We start from the raw sequence: 15,079 nt of genomic DNA, 5'->3' as shown, positions 1-15,079 counted from the left end.
TCACCCTCTGGTCTGTGGTGGGCCTCACTGGCTTCCATACCTACCTGATCTCCCTCAACCAGACCACCAATGAAGATGTAAGTAATCAGTGATGGGTGATCGTACCATTTCATTTTTCCTTGCCATCCCTTGTTCTCCCCATCTCTCCTGCTCGTTTGTCTTTATCACGCTCTGTCTGTCTGTAAGTCGCTGAGTCTATTTAGTATCTGTTTCCAAGTCTCTCTCTCCTCTCTCTCTCTCTCTCTCTCTCTCTCTCTCTCTCTCTCTCTCTCTCTCTCTCTCTCTCTCTCTCTCTCTCTCTCTCTCTCTCTCTCTCTCTGTCTCCCGTACACCCTGTCTATGTGAATGTGTGCTTGTATACACATTGTGTATGTGCACATTCCAGACTAACATCAAAGCAATATTCAACATTCTCTCTGAAGACAAACAACGCCTCGAATGTATTTTAGGGTACAGTCAACTCAGGAGAGGGGTGTGGCGTGTGTGTGTGTTTGTGTGTAGGTTTAATGAGCGGGTGTTGACAGGCGAGGCATGAACCTATTCCCCCTCTACCCCTTCATCCTCCTCCTCCTCCCTTAAGTCAGGATTTCACCAGAGTGTGGTATATGTGCATGACTGGCAAGATCAGCACTATTAGACAAGTCGTCAAAGGTAGCCAGAGGACGGAGGGCGGGCGGCCATTTTCACTTGATGATTTATTTATAAGTTATAGTTTCTCCAGTTAGTCTTTTATTTCTCCTTGGACGGCTCCAGGAGAGGGATGGCTGATCCCATTGTGTCACAGCTGGGAGGCGAAAAGCAGAGGGGGAAGGCACACAGCCAGAGTCGTGTTAATGTGTGTCACAGACACACGCACGCAGACATGCAGGCATACACACACAAAAATACACGCATGCATGCCCGCCCGCACATCCGCCCGCCCGCGTACACTGACCCACACCCACACACTCACACTCACACTCACCCAAACACACACACACACACACACACACACACACACACACACACACACACACACACACACACACACACATCCATGTATGCATAACTACACACACAAATGATGACTCATACCCACCATGTCATTGCTATGTCTTGACCCAGTGCTCACACTCGTGCTCCCTCTCACACACGCGGAGTGGCGTTGGCACGTCTCAGCCCAGTCATGTTCTTATTAGACATATCATGCACCCTTCAGGACTGCTGCCTGAACTGCTGAGCTCATAGACTCACATGACTAGCCAGCACAGACCGCCGAACACACACAAAGATACACACACATTTTTGAATGAATGCACATTGACATAGACACACGCACATTTGCATGCACATTCACATACATACACACTCTCACACGCACATGAACACTGACACAGATGCTCGCACAAATATTGCATGCATGCACGCAAAAGCATATATGCACAGACACAGAGGCATGCTCACACATGAATTTATACACAAACACACTGACACACACACATACAGTGAGGAGAATAAGTATTTGATCCCTTGCTGATTTTGTTGGTTTGCCCACTAATAAAGACATGACCAGTCTTTCATGTTAATGTTAATATGTATTATAATATGATGAGACAGAATATTAAAAAGAAAATCCAGAAATTAACTCTAAAGAATATATATTAATTGATTTATATTTCATTGAGGGAAATAAGTATTTGATCCCCTGCCAACCATTAAGAGTTCTGATCCCGCAGATCAAATGGCACTTCCAATCAACTTGTTATCTGAATTGAAGACATCTGTTAATAGTAACCTGCACAAAAGACACATTGAATCTGCAGAATCAGTCCATAGAATCAGTCAATCAATCAAACTAAACTCGCCAACATGGGACAGACCAAAAAGCTGTCAAAGAATGTCAGGGACAAGATTTTAGAACTCAACAAGGCTGAAATGGGCTCCTAGATATTAAGGAGCAAGCTGTTGGTGCATTTCTTCCCAATTTTAGGACATACAAAATGATCATCAATCATCAATCTTAGGCCTGTCTGTGGTTCCATACAAGATTTGACCTTGTGGGAATTTAATAACCAGAAAAAAAAGAGATAAAGCACCTTAAAACTGTATGGGAGGAGCTAGGAAATGATCTCAAGGCAGCTGGGACCTCAATCATTAAGAAAACTATTGGAAACACTTAATACCACAATGGATTAAAATCCTGCAGTGCATGTATGGTACCCCTGCTTCAGAAGGAACCTGTTCAGGCTCACCTGAAGTTTGCCAATGAACATCAAACTGGATTAGGATATGATTGGGAGGTGCTGGAATCAGATAACACCAAAATCAAACTGTTTGGCATTAACACAACTCGATCTGTTTGGAGGAAGAGAAATGCTGCCTATGATCCCAAGAACAACACCTTCTCCAACATCATACATGGAAGTGGTAACATTATGTTTTGAAGTTGTTTGTCTGGCCAAGACACAGGACAACTTCACATCGTCAAGGAATGGATGAAGGGAGACATGTAAACGTACAATGCTGCATGCCAACCTCTTTCCCACCACCACTAGACTGAAGGTGGGTCATGGATTGGCCTCCCAATATGATAATAATCCATAACATACAGCCTAAGCAACGAAAGAGTAGCTCAAGCAGAAGCACATTAAGGTCATGAAGTGGCCTAGACAGTTTCCAAACATTAACCCTATAATAATCCTGTGAAGGGGACAAAAGATCCCATTTGCCAAGCTACAGTCATACAACTTAAATGATTTAGAGATGATCTGCAAAGAAAAGTGGACAAAAATCATTTCTAATATATCCACAAACATTGTCATTAACTGAAAGAAACATCTGACCTCTGAATGAGAAAACAAGGGCTTTGCGACCAAGTATTTTGTCTTCTTTGACTAGAGGGGTCAAATACTTATTTTCCTCAATGGAATACAAATCAATTAAAATATATTCTTTAAAGTTATTTTCTGGATTTCCTTTTTGATATTCTGTCTCTCCATATTAGAATACATTTTATCATTAATATTATAGAATGATCATGTCTTTATTAGTGGGCAAACCAACAAAATCAGCAATGGATCAAATACTTATTCTCCTCACTGTACATGCATGCATGCAGGCACACACAATTAAATATGCCTGCCCACACAAACCCAATAACATAAATGCACACATGTACACACACACACACACACACACACACACACACACACACACACACACACACACACACACACACACACACACACACACACACACACACACACACACACACACACACACTGAGTGATGAATGTTAATATGAAAGGACTGCGGTTATGGATGGGGAAGGCTATTTCCATTAAAGCTTTGCATACACGGCATTTACGGGTTGCAGGTGCTCGCATTGAAATGCTCTGTGCACTGAAATAAAACAAAATCTCCCTCTCTCTCTCAGCTCTCAGCGCTAAAGGAGGCAAAGTGCGGTGAAGCACAAAGAAACTCCCAAATTGCCCATCTATTTTGGATTAGCCTTCGTATGCATCTATTAAAGCTCTCCTGCAGCTGGGAAGAGTGTCTTGAAAGCTCTGTTCAAAATGCCAGTCAGTTTTCCCATCCCCATCGCCCATTGTATTAGCGGCCTGTAATAAAAAATGCCATCTACTCTGGATTAGTTTCTTTATGCATCTATTAAACCTCTCATACGGTTGGAAAAAATGCGTTGAAAGCCCTGCTCAAAAATGCCGGTCACTTTCCCATCTCCACACCCATACAGGAAAGATAAATAGGCCTATAAAACTTATTAAAAAATCATATATGAAGTATATATTTCTTATATGGCATATAGTATTAAAATTCCACTATAAAAGTTCCATTCCTCATTGTCATAATCTATAAGTAAGGCACACATTCCACACATTCCATATACTGTAAAATATTTTACATGAAAGCTATATGAGCTTATATATAGCAAATTCTGCAGAAGTGCCCCATTTCTTACATAGAAAGTTTAACATTAGTAGGGGCTTGTCTTTTTGTATATCTTTTACTATTGGGTAATTTATTTTATTAGCCTGTAATAAAACTGCCCATCTTCTGTACTTTGCCTAAAACTGCCCATCCACTTAGTTCCTCTACCTCTCATACCGCTGTGGAAAAATGCCTTGAAAGCTCTGCTCAAAAATGCCAGTCAGTTTCCCATCAGTAGCTCATAGCTTTTGCCGGGCCCAGGACAAACTAATCTGACTGAAAGGGTCTCCACCCAATATGTTCAATGTAATGCAAGCACCATTCTGCAAAACCCCATCTTGGGCCTGGGAAAACATACCCATTTGTCCCCCTTCAGCTTCACTGCAGCCTATAAAAACGCTTTCCATTTCACTACACCTGAGGATGTAGTCCACCCAAGAAACTAATTTCTCTCATGTTGACATGTTGTCATGTTAACCCCAAGAGCTACAATAGGGAGGGAAAGTAATCTCATCGCCCCCTGCTGGCAACGTTCCAACCCCCTGCAACAAATGAATGTTTTTTTTCTTTGAAAAATTACATCTCGGCCCTGACGACGAAGTAGAAGTAGTGGCAGTCATATTATGGGCATGTTGGCCCGTTTTATCGAACCAGGTGGTAAAATGTTCGGTTTTTCACTGATCTGAGCTGATTTTAATATTCTTTAAAAAGCTAATACAGAACTACACTGACTGGCATGTGTGGCTTGTTTACTCCATGTAATTAGCATAGCCAAATTAGCATAGCCAAACATGAGCCAGAGAGGTGGTTACTCGTCACCACAGAAGCCATCATATCTACTAGAGAATTTAAAACCATACCAAAATGATCGCGTGTATATATGTGTAATAAGAAGACAATGTGGAACTCATAGGATTACAAGAATGTGAAGATATGCGAAGAACTTGCGTTCGTTCGCGTTCATTTGTTTCTCTGTGTTGTCAACGAGGCGCGAAGCACAGCATGCTGGGAGCTGTAGTCCGTTTCCGACCAGATTGGCACAATTTCTATTTTTCTTAAAAGGGCAAAAAATGACTTGAGATTTTCACAGGTAGTAGTTCATGCTATTGTGTACGCTGAAAAATGTGTCTGGTGTTATAGTTCCAAGTCATATCTTTGTGGGATTTTTTTAAAAACTTGTCTATGGGAGTTTCAATAGGATCACCCTGGTGTTTGGAACGTAACCGCTAGGATCGCTGTTTTCCACTTTCCCTCCCAATTAATATTTAAATCTGATTCGGATAGGTTTGCTGTTGCGGCATCAGGACTAATACCATTATATAAAGGGGAAGGCCAGGCCAAAATCTGCAACAGTGTACCGGGCAAATGCCCTATATGCTCTATGGCCAACCAGCCCAGGGCCTGGGTTTTGTTATGGTGCTACGCTCCACTTTCCTCGTTAGAGTCTCTGGCCTCAGTGTGTCTGTGTTTATTAGGTGCTTACCGTCTGCCCAGATGAATGGTTCCATCTGCTCGATTCAATGTTGGATGTTAACACTGAGGACTGAGGGACACAAATTTGACCTAACTAGTTATTAGTCATTTCTGTGTGTGTGTGTGTGTGTGTGTGTGTGTGTGTGTGTGTGTGTGTGTGTGTGTGTGTGTGTGTGTGTGTGTGTGTGTGTGTGTGTGTGTGTGTGTGTGCGTGTATGTGTGTGTGATATTTTTTAGGAGAGCCCCTGGTCTGTCTTCTTTTGTAGGTCAAGTGCTACCCTGGAGCACAGTTGTCTGAGAGAGAGAGAGAGAGAGAGAGAGAGAGAGAGAGAGAGAGAGAGAGAGAGAGAGAGAGAGAGAGAGAGAGAGAGAGAGAGAGAGAGAGAGAGAGAGAGAGAGAGAGAGAGAGAGAGAGCTTTTAAATAAGGCACAAGTGCTGATAAGTTGTTTCTCCGGAGAAGGAGTCAGAGTAATTTGGTCAAAGTGAAAGAGTCCCAGCAGAGAGAGAAAATGAAGGAGAGTAAAGAGAGCAAGAATGCAGGATGAAGAGAGAGAACATGGAAGTATAGAAAGAGAGAGAGAGAGGGCAGGATACAAGGGAATATGAAACAGGTGAGAAGGAGAGAGAGCAAAGGCAAGAGAGAAGAGAGGTAAAATGATAAATGGAAGCTGTGAGGTGGAAGGGAAGGATATATTCAGCAGAGAAAAAAGAAGCAGAAGAAAAGACACAGAGAAGAAAGAGAGGCGAAGATTAGAGAAAAAAGAGGATAAAAAGGGGAATGAGAGAGAGAGGGAGAGAAAGAAAGAGAGAAGGCAAGAAAGTAAGACCAATGGGAGAATGACTAAAAGGTCTCTGTCTTTTGTTGGGGCTAAGGATAAAGCTGTCCAAATCTAGAGCAGATTTCCCATCCGCCACTTCCAGGGCTTGCTAAGATAAGCTAAGCTAAGCTAACACCAGCCTGTTTTGACTTTGTCTCTGCCCCAGATCAAAGGCTCGTGGTCGGGGAAGAACAGGGTGCAGAACCCCTACAGCCACAAGAACATCATCAAGAACTGCTGTGAGGTCCTGTGTGGACCGCCCTACCCCAGGTAAGGGCCCCTCCCCCATCACTCTTACACAGTAAAAGTAAAACAGTGTTAATTCAGCACTTACAGAGTCGATTTAAAGGTGCACTGTGTAGACTAGAGAGTGTATTTGGTTCCTGGCTCTGCAGAATACCGAATCTACTGCTTAAGATTTGGCCGAATTCAAGACCGAATACCAAATCCTACTCCAATCACCGAAACCAACACTATCAACAAGGCCAAATCTGTCTGATTCCAAAAACGAATCTTGGATTTGATACATCCCTAGTAATTATGGTATACAATATTTCATACAGAGTCTGTGTGCTGTGTTTATAGTGTGCTGGACAGGAGAGGGTTTGCACCAGAGGACCTGACCACTGCGGTTCCCTCTACCACTACTACCACCACCACCACCGCCCCCACTGCTGCCAACAGGAGCAGCAACCCTGTGCCACAGACCACGGTAAGCCAACTGGCACACACACATGAACGCACACACACAAGCACGCATGTGCACAGACCTACACACGCACAGTTAAACAGACGCACGCACGCACGCACGCACGCACGCACACACAGACACACACTTATTATGTGCCATGTAAACCAACGCCTTATTTATGCAAAACACATGCACAGCCAAGACCTTCATCGATGATAATATACTTCCATATTTTGGATTGAAATACTTTTTCACTTTTCCACATTCTCAAGATCTTCTGATAGTGGTGTGCAAAACACATGCACCAATACCAAACATAGTATATTCATGTATTCATTCTTGCTTATCTCTGTCTTCTTTGGTGTTTAAAGCGAGACCTTCTGTTTTGTCTGCCAAACACTCACAAACACGCAGCCTCTCTCTCGTGTGTGTGTGTGTGTGTGTGTGTGTGTGTGTGTGTGTGTGTGTGTGTGTGTGTGTGTGTGTGTGTGTGTGTGTGTGTGTGTGTGTGTGTGTGTCTCTCTCTCTCTCTCTCTCTCTCTCTCTCTCTCTCTCTCTCTCTCTCTCTCTCTCTCTCTCTCTTTCTCTCTCTCTCTCTCTCTCTCTCTCTCTCTCTCTCTCTCTCTCTCTCTCTCTCTCTCTTCCTTTGGGTGGTCAAAGCGAGACCTTCTGTGTGCCTGGCACGGGGTCTAGTGCAGGCTGCCAGAGCAAGCGGATGTAGAGTTGTACATGGAGCATGTAGCAAATCAAAGAGCAGAATCAATTACAAACGGATGGAGGCTGGGCTGAGAGAGAGAGAGAGAGAGAGAGAGAGAGAGAGAGAGAGAGAGAGAGAGAGAGAGAGAGAGAGAGAGAGAGAGAGAGAGAGAGAGAGGGAGAAATAGAGAGTGAATGAGATAGAGAGGAGGAGGGAAGAGAGAATAAGGAAGGGAGAGAGTGAGAGAGAGAACACCATGGAATGGGAGAGAGGGCGGAAGAAGGGATCAGGAGAAAAAAACAGCAACGGATACGTAGGCTTTGGAAAAGGCAGAATGACAAGAGAAAATCGAATGAGAGACGAGTAACTGAGAGAAAGAGTGAGGCATGATGAAGAATGAGAGAGAGAGGGGGGGGGAGGGGACTAGAAGTTAAACAGAAAATATATTGAGTTCACGCTCTTTCCTTGATAATGTGCGATGTGTGCTTGATTCACATGGCTATTGCAGTTTTCATCAACAATGACATTTTTACGAAATTATTATTTATGGTGTCATAAAGTAATATACAATTCAGGACACACATTATTATTTTGTGACCTTTTATTAACAGAAGTCAAGCGTTGGTATTTGCACTTGGTTGACTTGCTTGTTGCAGAGACAAATGAGGAATGAGTTAGTATAATTCATATAGCCTAAAGGCCTGATGGCACGGATCACTGAATCCATACTTGTGAGGGTCTCTTCAAGCTTACATTAAAGGATGAAACCAACACAAATCGTGTTTGGTGAAATTTAAGAAACTGCCATAGAAAATAAATACAGAATGCTCTGTAAAGTTTTACCAAGGAGCTTGATTTTTACTCGACCGCTGGTCGTGCATTTAGTCCAATGCCTGATTCTCAACCTTTTTTGAGCAAATGCCCTCCCGAACTTATCATAAATCTGACAACGCCCTTTGACCCCCCCCCTGGACCTCCCTGCCTGCAGCTGAGGCTACTCAAATATCCACGAAACACAACAGGAAAACCTAGGATAAATGTAACTAGTAACGAAGTTCAAGTAATTGTCAAAAATGTAACTGAGTAAAAGTAAAAGTCTGCATTTTTATTTTTACTCAAGTAAGTACAAATTCCAGAAAAAAACTACTTAAGTACAGTAATGAAGTAAAAATACTTAGTTACGTTCCACCTCTGATTTCTATACATAACCTTTTCCTAAACATTTATGTTATTTTACATTTTTCAGAAAACCACAGCTCCACTGATTCCTAACGAACACACTCCGGACGAGGAAGTGAAGCCAGTCGTGGCTCTGACGGAGAGGCCCCAGACGCCCAAAGAGGAGACACCTCCCTCCAAAGCCCCTACACCCTCCAAGGCCACCACCCCTTCTAAAGCCACCACCCCTTCCAAGGCCACCACACCCACCAAATCCACCACACCCATCTCATCTACCGAGGCCTCCACTGATGTCATGCTCCCTGGAGAACCCAAGGAACTGAGCCAGAAACTGTAGAAGAAGAAGAAGAAGAGAAATAAGAAGAAAAAGAAGAAGGTTACCATGGAGACTCCTCTCAGAGATGTTGTTGTTCTTTCCCCACCTTCTTTTACTCCACTTTTCAAATGCACTGGGCAGTTTCAGCCTGAACTTTAAAAAAAACAGAACTTTAAACCATGAACTTCTGAGAGTGTGGAGTGTTTGGCGTTTATGGTGATTCAAGCGGGGGTACTCCTGTGGTCCTCCATGCCATTCACTGGATGTAGAGATAGTTTCCTCTGATGCTGGACTAGCTTGTCCATCAGGACTTGCTCTTGGATCTGTAGAGTTTGGCCTTTAGTGGCAACATCTTTCTTCTTGAGCATTGCATGAAAAAAGAGAAAAATACAATTATACAAACAACACTAGCGAATGATGGATATCAGAGGACTCAATTTGTTTTTGCTCATAATTGAGCTGACTGCTAACTCCTGGCTGGCTGTGTGTAGATCTTTTTTTTTCATTCTTTTGTCAAATTTTTTTATGAGATTGCCACGACTTGGTGTTCTTTTTTCCTGCTCTTTAAACTGACTGATCAGTCGATCATCAAATGTGAATATCCTGTCCTCTGCAGAGGCCGCATTCCAGGGCAGTTGTAATAGACACTGCTGCCACCTGGTGTACATGTGCATAAATACACCCAGCAACATGCTTTTTCGGAATCCGCTCCCTTTTCAGCCTTCTGCTTACATTGCAGTACTCCACCCCGACTGACTGTCCCTATGCAATACTCAAAGATATAGCACTGCAGCTGCTCTCTGGAGGTGGCAAACTGGACTGGGCTGGCACAGCTGTGGCATTATGTGGGTGTCTGAACTGGAAATTATTTAATTTGATCATGGCTGCAAAGCAAAAGTTGATGGATTGGAGGGGTGGGGTGGGGGTTTGGGTGGTGATCACGTTGATGCAAGGATCTGTATGGAAACAGTCAATGTTTTATAAGATGTCCTTTAATTTTGTCTGAAAATATTGGTCTTTCCATTCCGTACACAACATGTTGTTGTTATGGTGTATGTTTTTTTTAAACATCTCTGCTTTGTCTGACGTAAAAGGTTGAAGTACTCCACTCCATTCCACACTGTACACACAGACACACAGACACACAGACACACACACACACACACACACACACACACACACACACACACACACACACACACACACACACACACACACACACACACACACACACACACACACACACACACACACACACACACACACACACACACACACAACCTCGGGCATTAGGACATTATAAACATCTCCAATGCCACCGTCAAGGATTGCTTTGAAGAAGAGGTGGAAGTAAGTGTAGACTAAACAAACCTCTCTTCCAGTCATCGCTCCTCGGCGCTTAGCAATCACGGCTCTCGGATTACTTTCTGCATTCATAACGCTCTGTCCTTCCTTGCCCTCGTGTCCTTCTAAGGACGCGACATGGTTAGACTGCTGACTGCTGTGTGTGGATTTGAACGAACCCTAGTTCCAGTGCCTTATCTACAAGCTGCCCATCGTCTATCATCTACCAAGGCCATCCATCTAACTGCAAATGAACTATTGCCCTCCCCCCAGGCTTTACTACCATGTCCTAGAGCTGTACAATATGGGTGAGAATAAGGGAAGGGAGGAAGGAATAATGCTTTTTTTATTTTGTACTAAAACGGTGGAGATGTTGAAATGTACACAAGACAAGACAAAACAAGTGAAAAATGCAAAGCCATTGTGTATGTAAATGTATATATTGCATATCGCCTGTGTGTTAGTGCAAATGTGTTTTGAAACCGCTCCTCTTGGGTATTTGTTAATGAAGAATGAACATGTTTTTTGTTGTTGGTGTTTCCTTTCTCTTTTTTCGTGAGGCTGGTGGAATGGCTTTGTAAGCCCCCTGCTGAACACATTCTCACTTAGTTTTTTTTGCGGAGAAGAGAGGAGGAGGAGGAGGGAGGGAGGAGGAAGAGGTGAAGGAAGGTCGAGATAGAGAGAAAGAAGGGAAGGTGGATAGGTATAGCTGTGTCCTTATCAGGGCATGGATGGATGGATGACTGTTCTTCAAGGCCTCCGCGGGGAGAGCCATTCTCATTCCTAGCATACCGAACGTCGCTCATCCACCCATCCACCCTACCCAAACTGCACACATCTCCCTTGTTTTTGTCGTTCATTTTCTACTTTTACCCTATTCCTCCCTCGCTCCTGCCTCTCTCCTGCTGTTTCGCTGACAGAGAAGTGGGGAGTCACTCACCCACCCATCCTCTCCCTTGTTTTTGCCCTTCATTTTCTACTTTCTACCTGAATTTCTTTCTCTATCGCTCCCTCTCGCTCTCTCTTTCTCTCTCACACATTCTCTGGTAGATCAGCGGGGGTCTCTTCAGCTCCTCGTCTCGCCAGATGAAAGTGCATTCGCTAGAGTTCTGCGCCTCGGCACCCTCAGAAGATGTCTCTGTGTGTTGCGTCCTCATTATCAGGCAGCCAGAGAGACACAAGGTGTCTGCTCTCTCTCTCTCTCTCTCTCTCTCTCTCTCTCTCTCTCTCTCTCTCTCTCTCTCTCTCTCTCTCTCTCTCTCTCTCTCTCTCTCTCTCTCTCTCTCTCTCTCTTTACACCTCCCTTTCTTTTTCACACATCTGTTCACTCTTGATTCCATACTAAGTAGAGAGAGAGAGAGAGAGAGAGAGAGAGAGAGAGAGAGAGAGAGAGAGAGAGAGAGAGAGAGAGAGAGAGAGAGAGAGAGAGAGAATGAGTAATTGCAGAGCAACAATGGATGTGCTGCACAGCAGGCAGGGGAGGTGATGGGGTGGTGTGAGTGTTGGGTGTTGCTAAGGCAACGATAAGACATGATCAAGGAAATGCATTCCATCATTGAAAGATGTGGAGGAGTTTTTTTTTTTGCTTGGAGAATAAAAAAAAGTGTTCATGCCATAGTGTGACTAGAGACTAGAGTTGTGTTTACCGGTTTAACCCCAGTGCACATTGTAGATGAGTGTGTAGATGCCATTTGCTTTCCAGACTTTCTGTGAGGACATACGTTTGTTTCACAAATCCCCCTGAAGCAAAATTTTGAATCTTTTTTTTGTGGATATTTGGTCTGTGAAAGAATAAGATTATGAGGGCACATTGTCCAACTTTTAGTTATTATTTATGCCTTACCTGGTTTAAGACCTGGTAAAAGACCATGCAATGCGCTCTTTCGCTCTTTCTTTTTTCTTTCTACTTCATTCTCTCTCTCGCTCTCTCGCTCTCGCTCTCTCTCTCACTAGAGTAGTGTAACAGCCATCAGAGGAAGCATTTGGATCAGTATTATAGAGCTTATCAAGTTTGTTAACTAATTCATTATTACTTAGTTGTTGCTGCAGCTACTGGCATCTGTGTGCCCTTTTTATTATCTGTTAGAGCCAGAGTTGCCATATATGGGACTTGCAACTGCGTTGTCAGGTCTGATCCTTTAGTAGTCAACACAGCGGAGAATGAGAGATGGGTGGTGGGTGAAGTCATTATTACAGCCTTGGCTAGGCCCAAGACAAAGTAATCCAAAATGTCCTCCCTCATTGCAGTACATGCAATGTCATGAGGACCCAGGTCTGGGTCTTCCTCCCCTTGAACCCTGGATTACACCTTTATCTCCCCCTGTGTTGTTCACCCCCCTTTGGAGGGATAGACCATTTACGACGCTCCACCACAGCTGTTTTCAGACCAACCATAGCTTGGTGTTGGAGCTGCTTCACATACCAATATATCTGGCAACTTTAATTACTTGGCTTTGAATGACTAGCCTACGTATGTCCATGCCAGCATGCTTGCCCATTGTGTGGGTGTCGACATAGGATGTTGCTTAAACTCCAAAACTATTGTTGTCAAGGTTATTTCACACAAAAGGAAGTTTTTTTGTGAAGTTATGGTTGCTGAATGCTCTTTTTGGTTTGCAATCGGAAGGTTCCAGATTAGGCGTGGGAACTAGCTCAAGCACAGTTCCTTGGCGGTCTGAAAGCCTCAAGGCTGGAGCAGAACCGTTCTGCAGTGTTGGGTTTGCCAAGTCTAAGTTGCCAGATTTGTTCCACAGTGATTGAATTTAGAGTGCAGGCAGTTGGTATGTGATAGACCATTTCCTCTCGGCCCCACTTATTTGTGTCCATGTTATATTGTGCTTTAAGTGAATATATGTATTTTTTTATCATCCCAACAGAAGGTTGGCAATTCACTGAACGCTTCCAGCAATTGCCTTTTGCTGCATTTTGATATGGTATTTCTTTGGTATGATGTCAGAATTTTGTTGTACTGTGAGGGTGTTTAGTAGAGAGCAAAGACTGTATACTGTGATTTGAGGAGAAATGCACTTCCTGATGTTTTATTTCAGTCAGAAGAGGGTCATTATTGTCTAAGGTAATCAAATATTTCAAAAACCTGAATCTGTTTTTTTTTCAGGTAGAGATATGCTGTTGATAGTAGAGACTTAAGATATGAAGTAAAATTGATTACAAGACACAGCACCGTAGCTGTTGGCTTTCCAATACTGGGGTTTGCAACCATTTAGACATTTTGAGAAATAACTACTTAGTAAAATATCTGACGATGAACAGATGTATCCTTCAAATTAAGACTATACTAATCAGATTATGAGACCTTTCCTAACCTCATTCATCAGGGAGTGGCAGATGTGTTTCCCCCCGTAACTGAATCTCTTCTCGTGCGGGCATCGAATGGAACTATGAGTAGAGAATGGGAGGGATCAGGCCTTAAGTGCGGCTGGATTACCATTGATGTCTCTTATTCTCAGCTATCCGTGCGTCGTTATCCTGTTTGGTAAATCAAGATGAGTGAAGACATGACAGTCTAAGAGGGTTCAAATCAATTTGTGTAACACTAACAGTGAGTGAATTCCTCAGATTGGTAAGGAAAAACCAAACAAAGGCCTACGTTATCCCAGTTACCATTTGTTTCATTTAGGGGAATGGTATAGGGCGTACCCAAAGGGAGCAAATAACAAGTTAGTTAGTGCAAACACAAGAAAGTAACTAAGTAAAAGGTCAACATCTAAGTTGTGCACAGAACAACCAGTGCCTGCATTGTTATTTAATTGCAAACAGAGGTTTTACTTTATCTGCATGAAAGGGGGGGGGGGGAGCTTTTGAAATCCGTATGTGTACTATTATTGCTATTCTATTGGACCCTTTAAAAATCAATCAAGGAGAGCTGAAAGGAAGTGGCATAAGAGGAGGAAGTGATGTCAGAGGTGATGTCAGTGCTATGAGCACTGTTTGCTAGTGTTAATGTTCAGGAAATTCCCTTGTTCACTTCCAGTGGCACATACTACAGGCTTGGGGTTAATGTGCGTTTGATGTTAATAATATTAGCAGATGTAAGGTTTTTGAACAACCTGGTTGGAATATATACGGTGCATTATACAGTATATATATATATATATATATATGAATATATATAATACATTACAAGGTATCACAAAAATGGATTCTGTTTATGTTCACTTTACTTTGTAATATCACTGTGATTTATGTATATTTCCCTTATATCCTTCACTTCTTTTTACATGATGGATACATTGGTGTGTATGTTCATTAAATTATATATTGTCTTATTACTCCTGCGTGAGATCACATTTCTCTTGTTATTTCAAATGTGTGTGCATTAGTTATTATCTGCCCATGTTCCGCGTAATGCATTTATTTATATATGTTACGTTTAAAAAATGAAAAACACTTTACAGACACAAGAGGGGGAAAGATGTAGAGAAAAATCCATACGGTCACAATCACTATTTTCCTTCATCTCTGAATATAAACGGACATCCATTACAATACAAAATGGCACTTGCCAGTCTACAGGCCTACCAGGCTACAATCATCAAACACAAATTACATTATATTGATTATCAAAGTCAATATGTACAAGCAGTGCTTTGCACTACTGCGGAAAAATAAACAA

General features: G+C 42.8%; 1 protein-coding gene across 1 annotated transcript in view; it reads left to right on the top strand.

The window, feature by feature from the left end:
* Window positions 1-9,624, top strand: part of zdhhc9 (zinc finger DHHC-type palmitoyltransferase 9) — a 43,848-nt gene extending 34,224 nt beyond the window's left edge. The window contains exons 6-9 of the mRNA XM_063190240.1: window positions 1-77; window positions 6,386-6,489; window positions 6,805-6,931; window positions 8,854-9,624. The exon at window positions 1-77 is cut by the window's left edge and continues 26 nt beyond it. Of these exons, the coding sequence (XP_063046310.1) occupies window positions 1-77; window positions 6,386-6,489; window positions 6,805-6,931; window positions 8,854-9,123 (578 nt within the window). The 3' untranslated portion in view covers window positions 9,124-9,624. The remainder of the gene's footprint in view (window positions 78-6,385; window positions 6,490-6,804; window positions 6,932-8,853) is intronic.
* Window positions 9,625-15,079: the final 5,455 nt, after the last annotated feature.

Source organism: Engraulis encrasicolus, chromosome 23 (genome assembly GCF_034702125.1).
Source record: "Engraulis encrasicolus isolate BLACKSEA-1 chromosome 23, IST_EnEncr_1.0, whole genome shotgun sequence".
In the NCBI taxonomy this organism is placed as follows: domain Eukaryota; kingdom Metazoa; phylum Chordata; class Actinopteri; order Clupeiformes; family Engraulidae; genus Engraulis; species Engraulis encrasicolus.
Note: the sequence above shows the minus strand (reverse complement) of the source record. Positions and strands in the feature narration are given on the sequence as shown.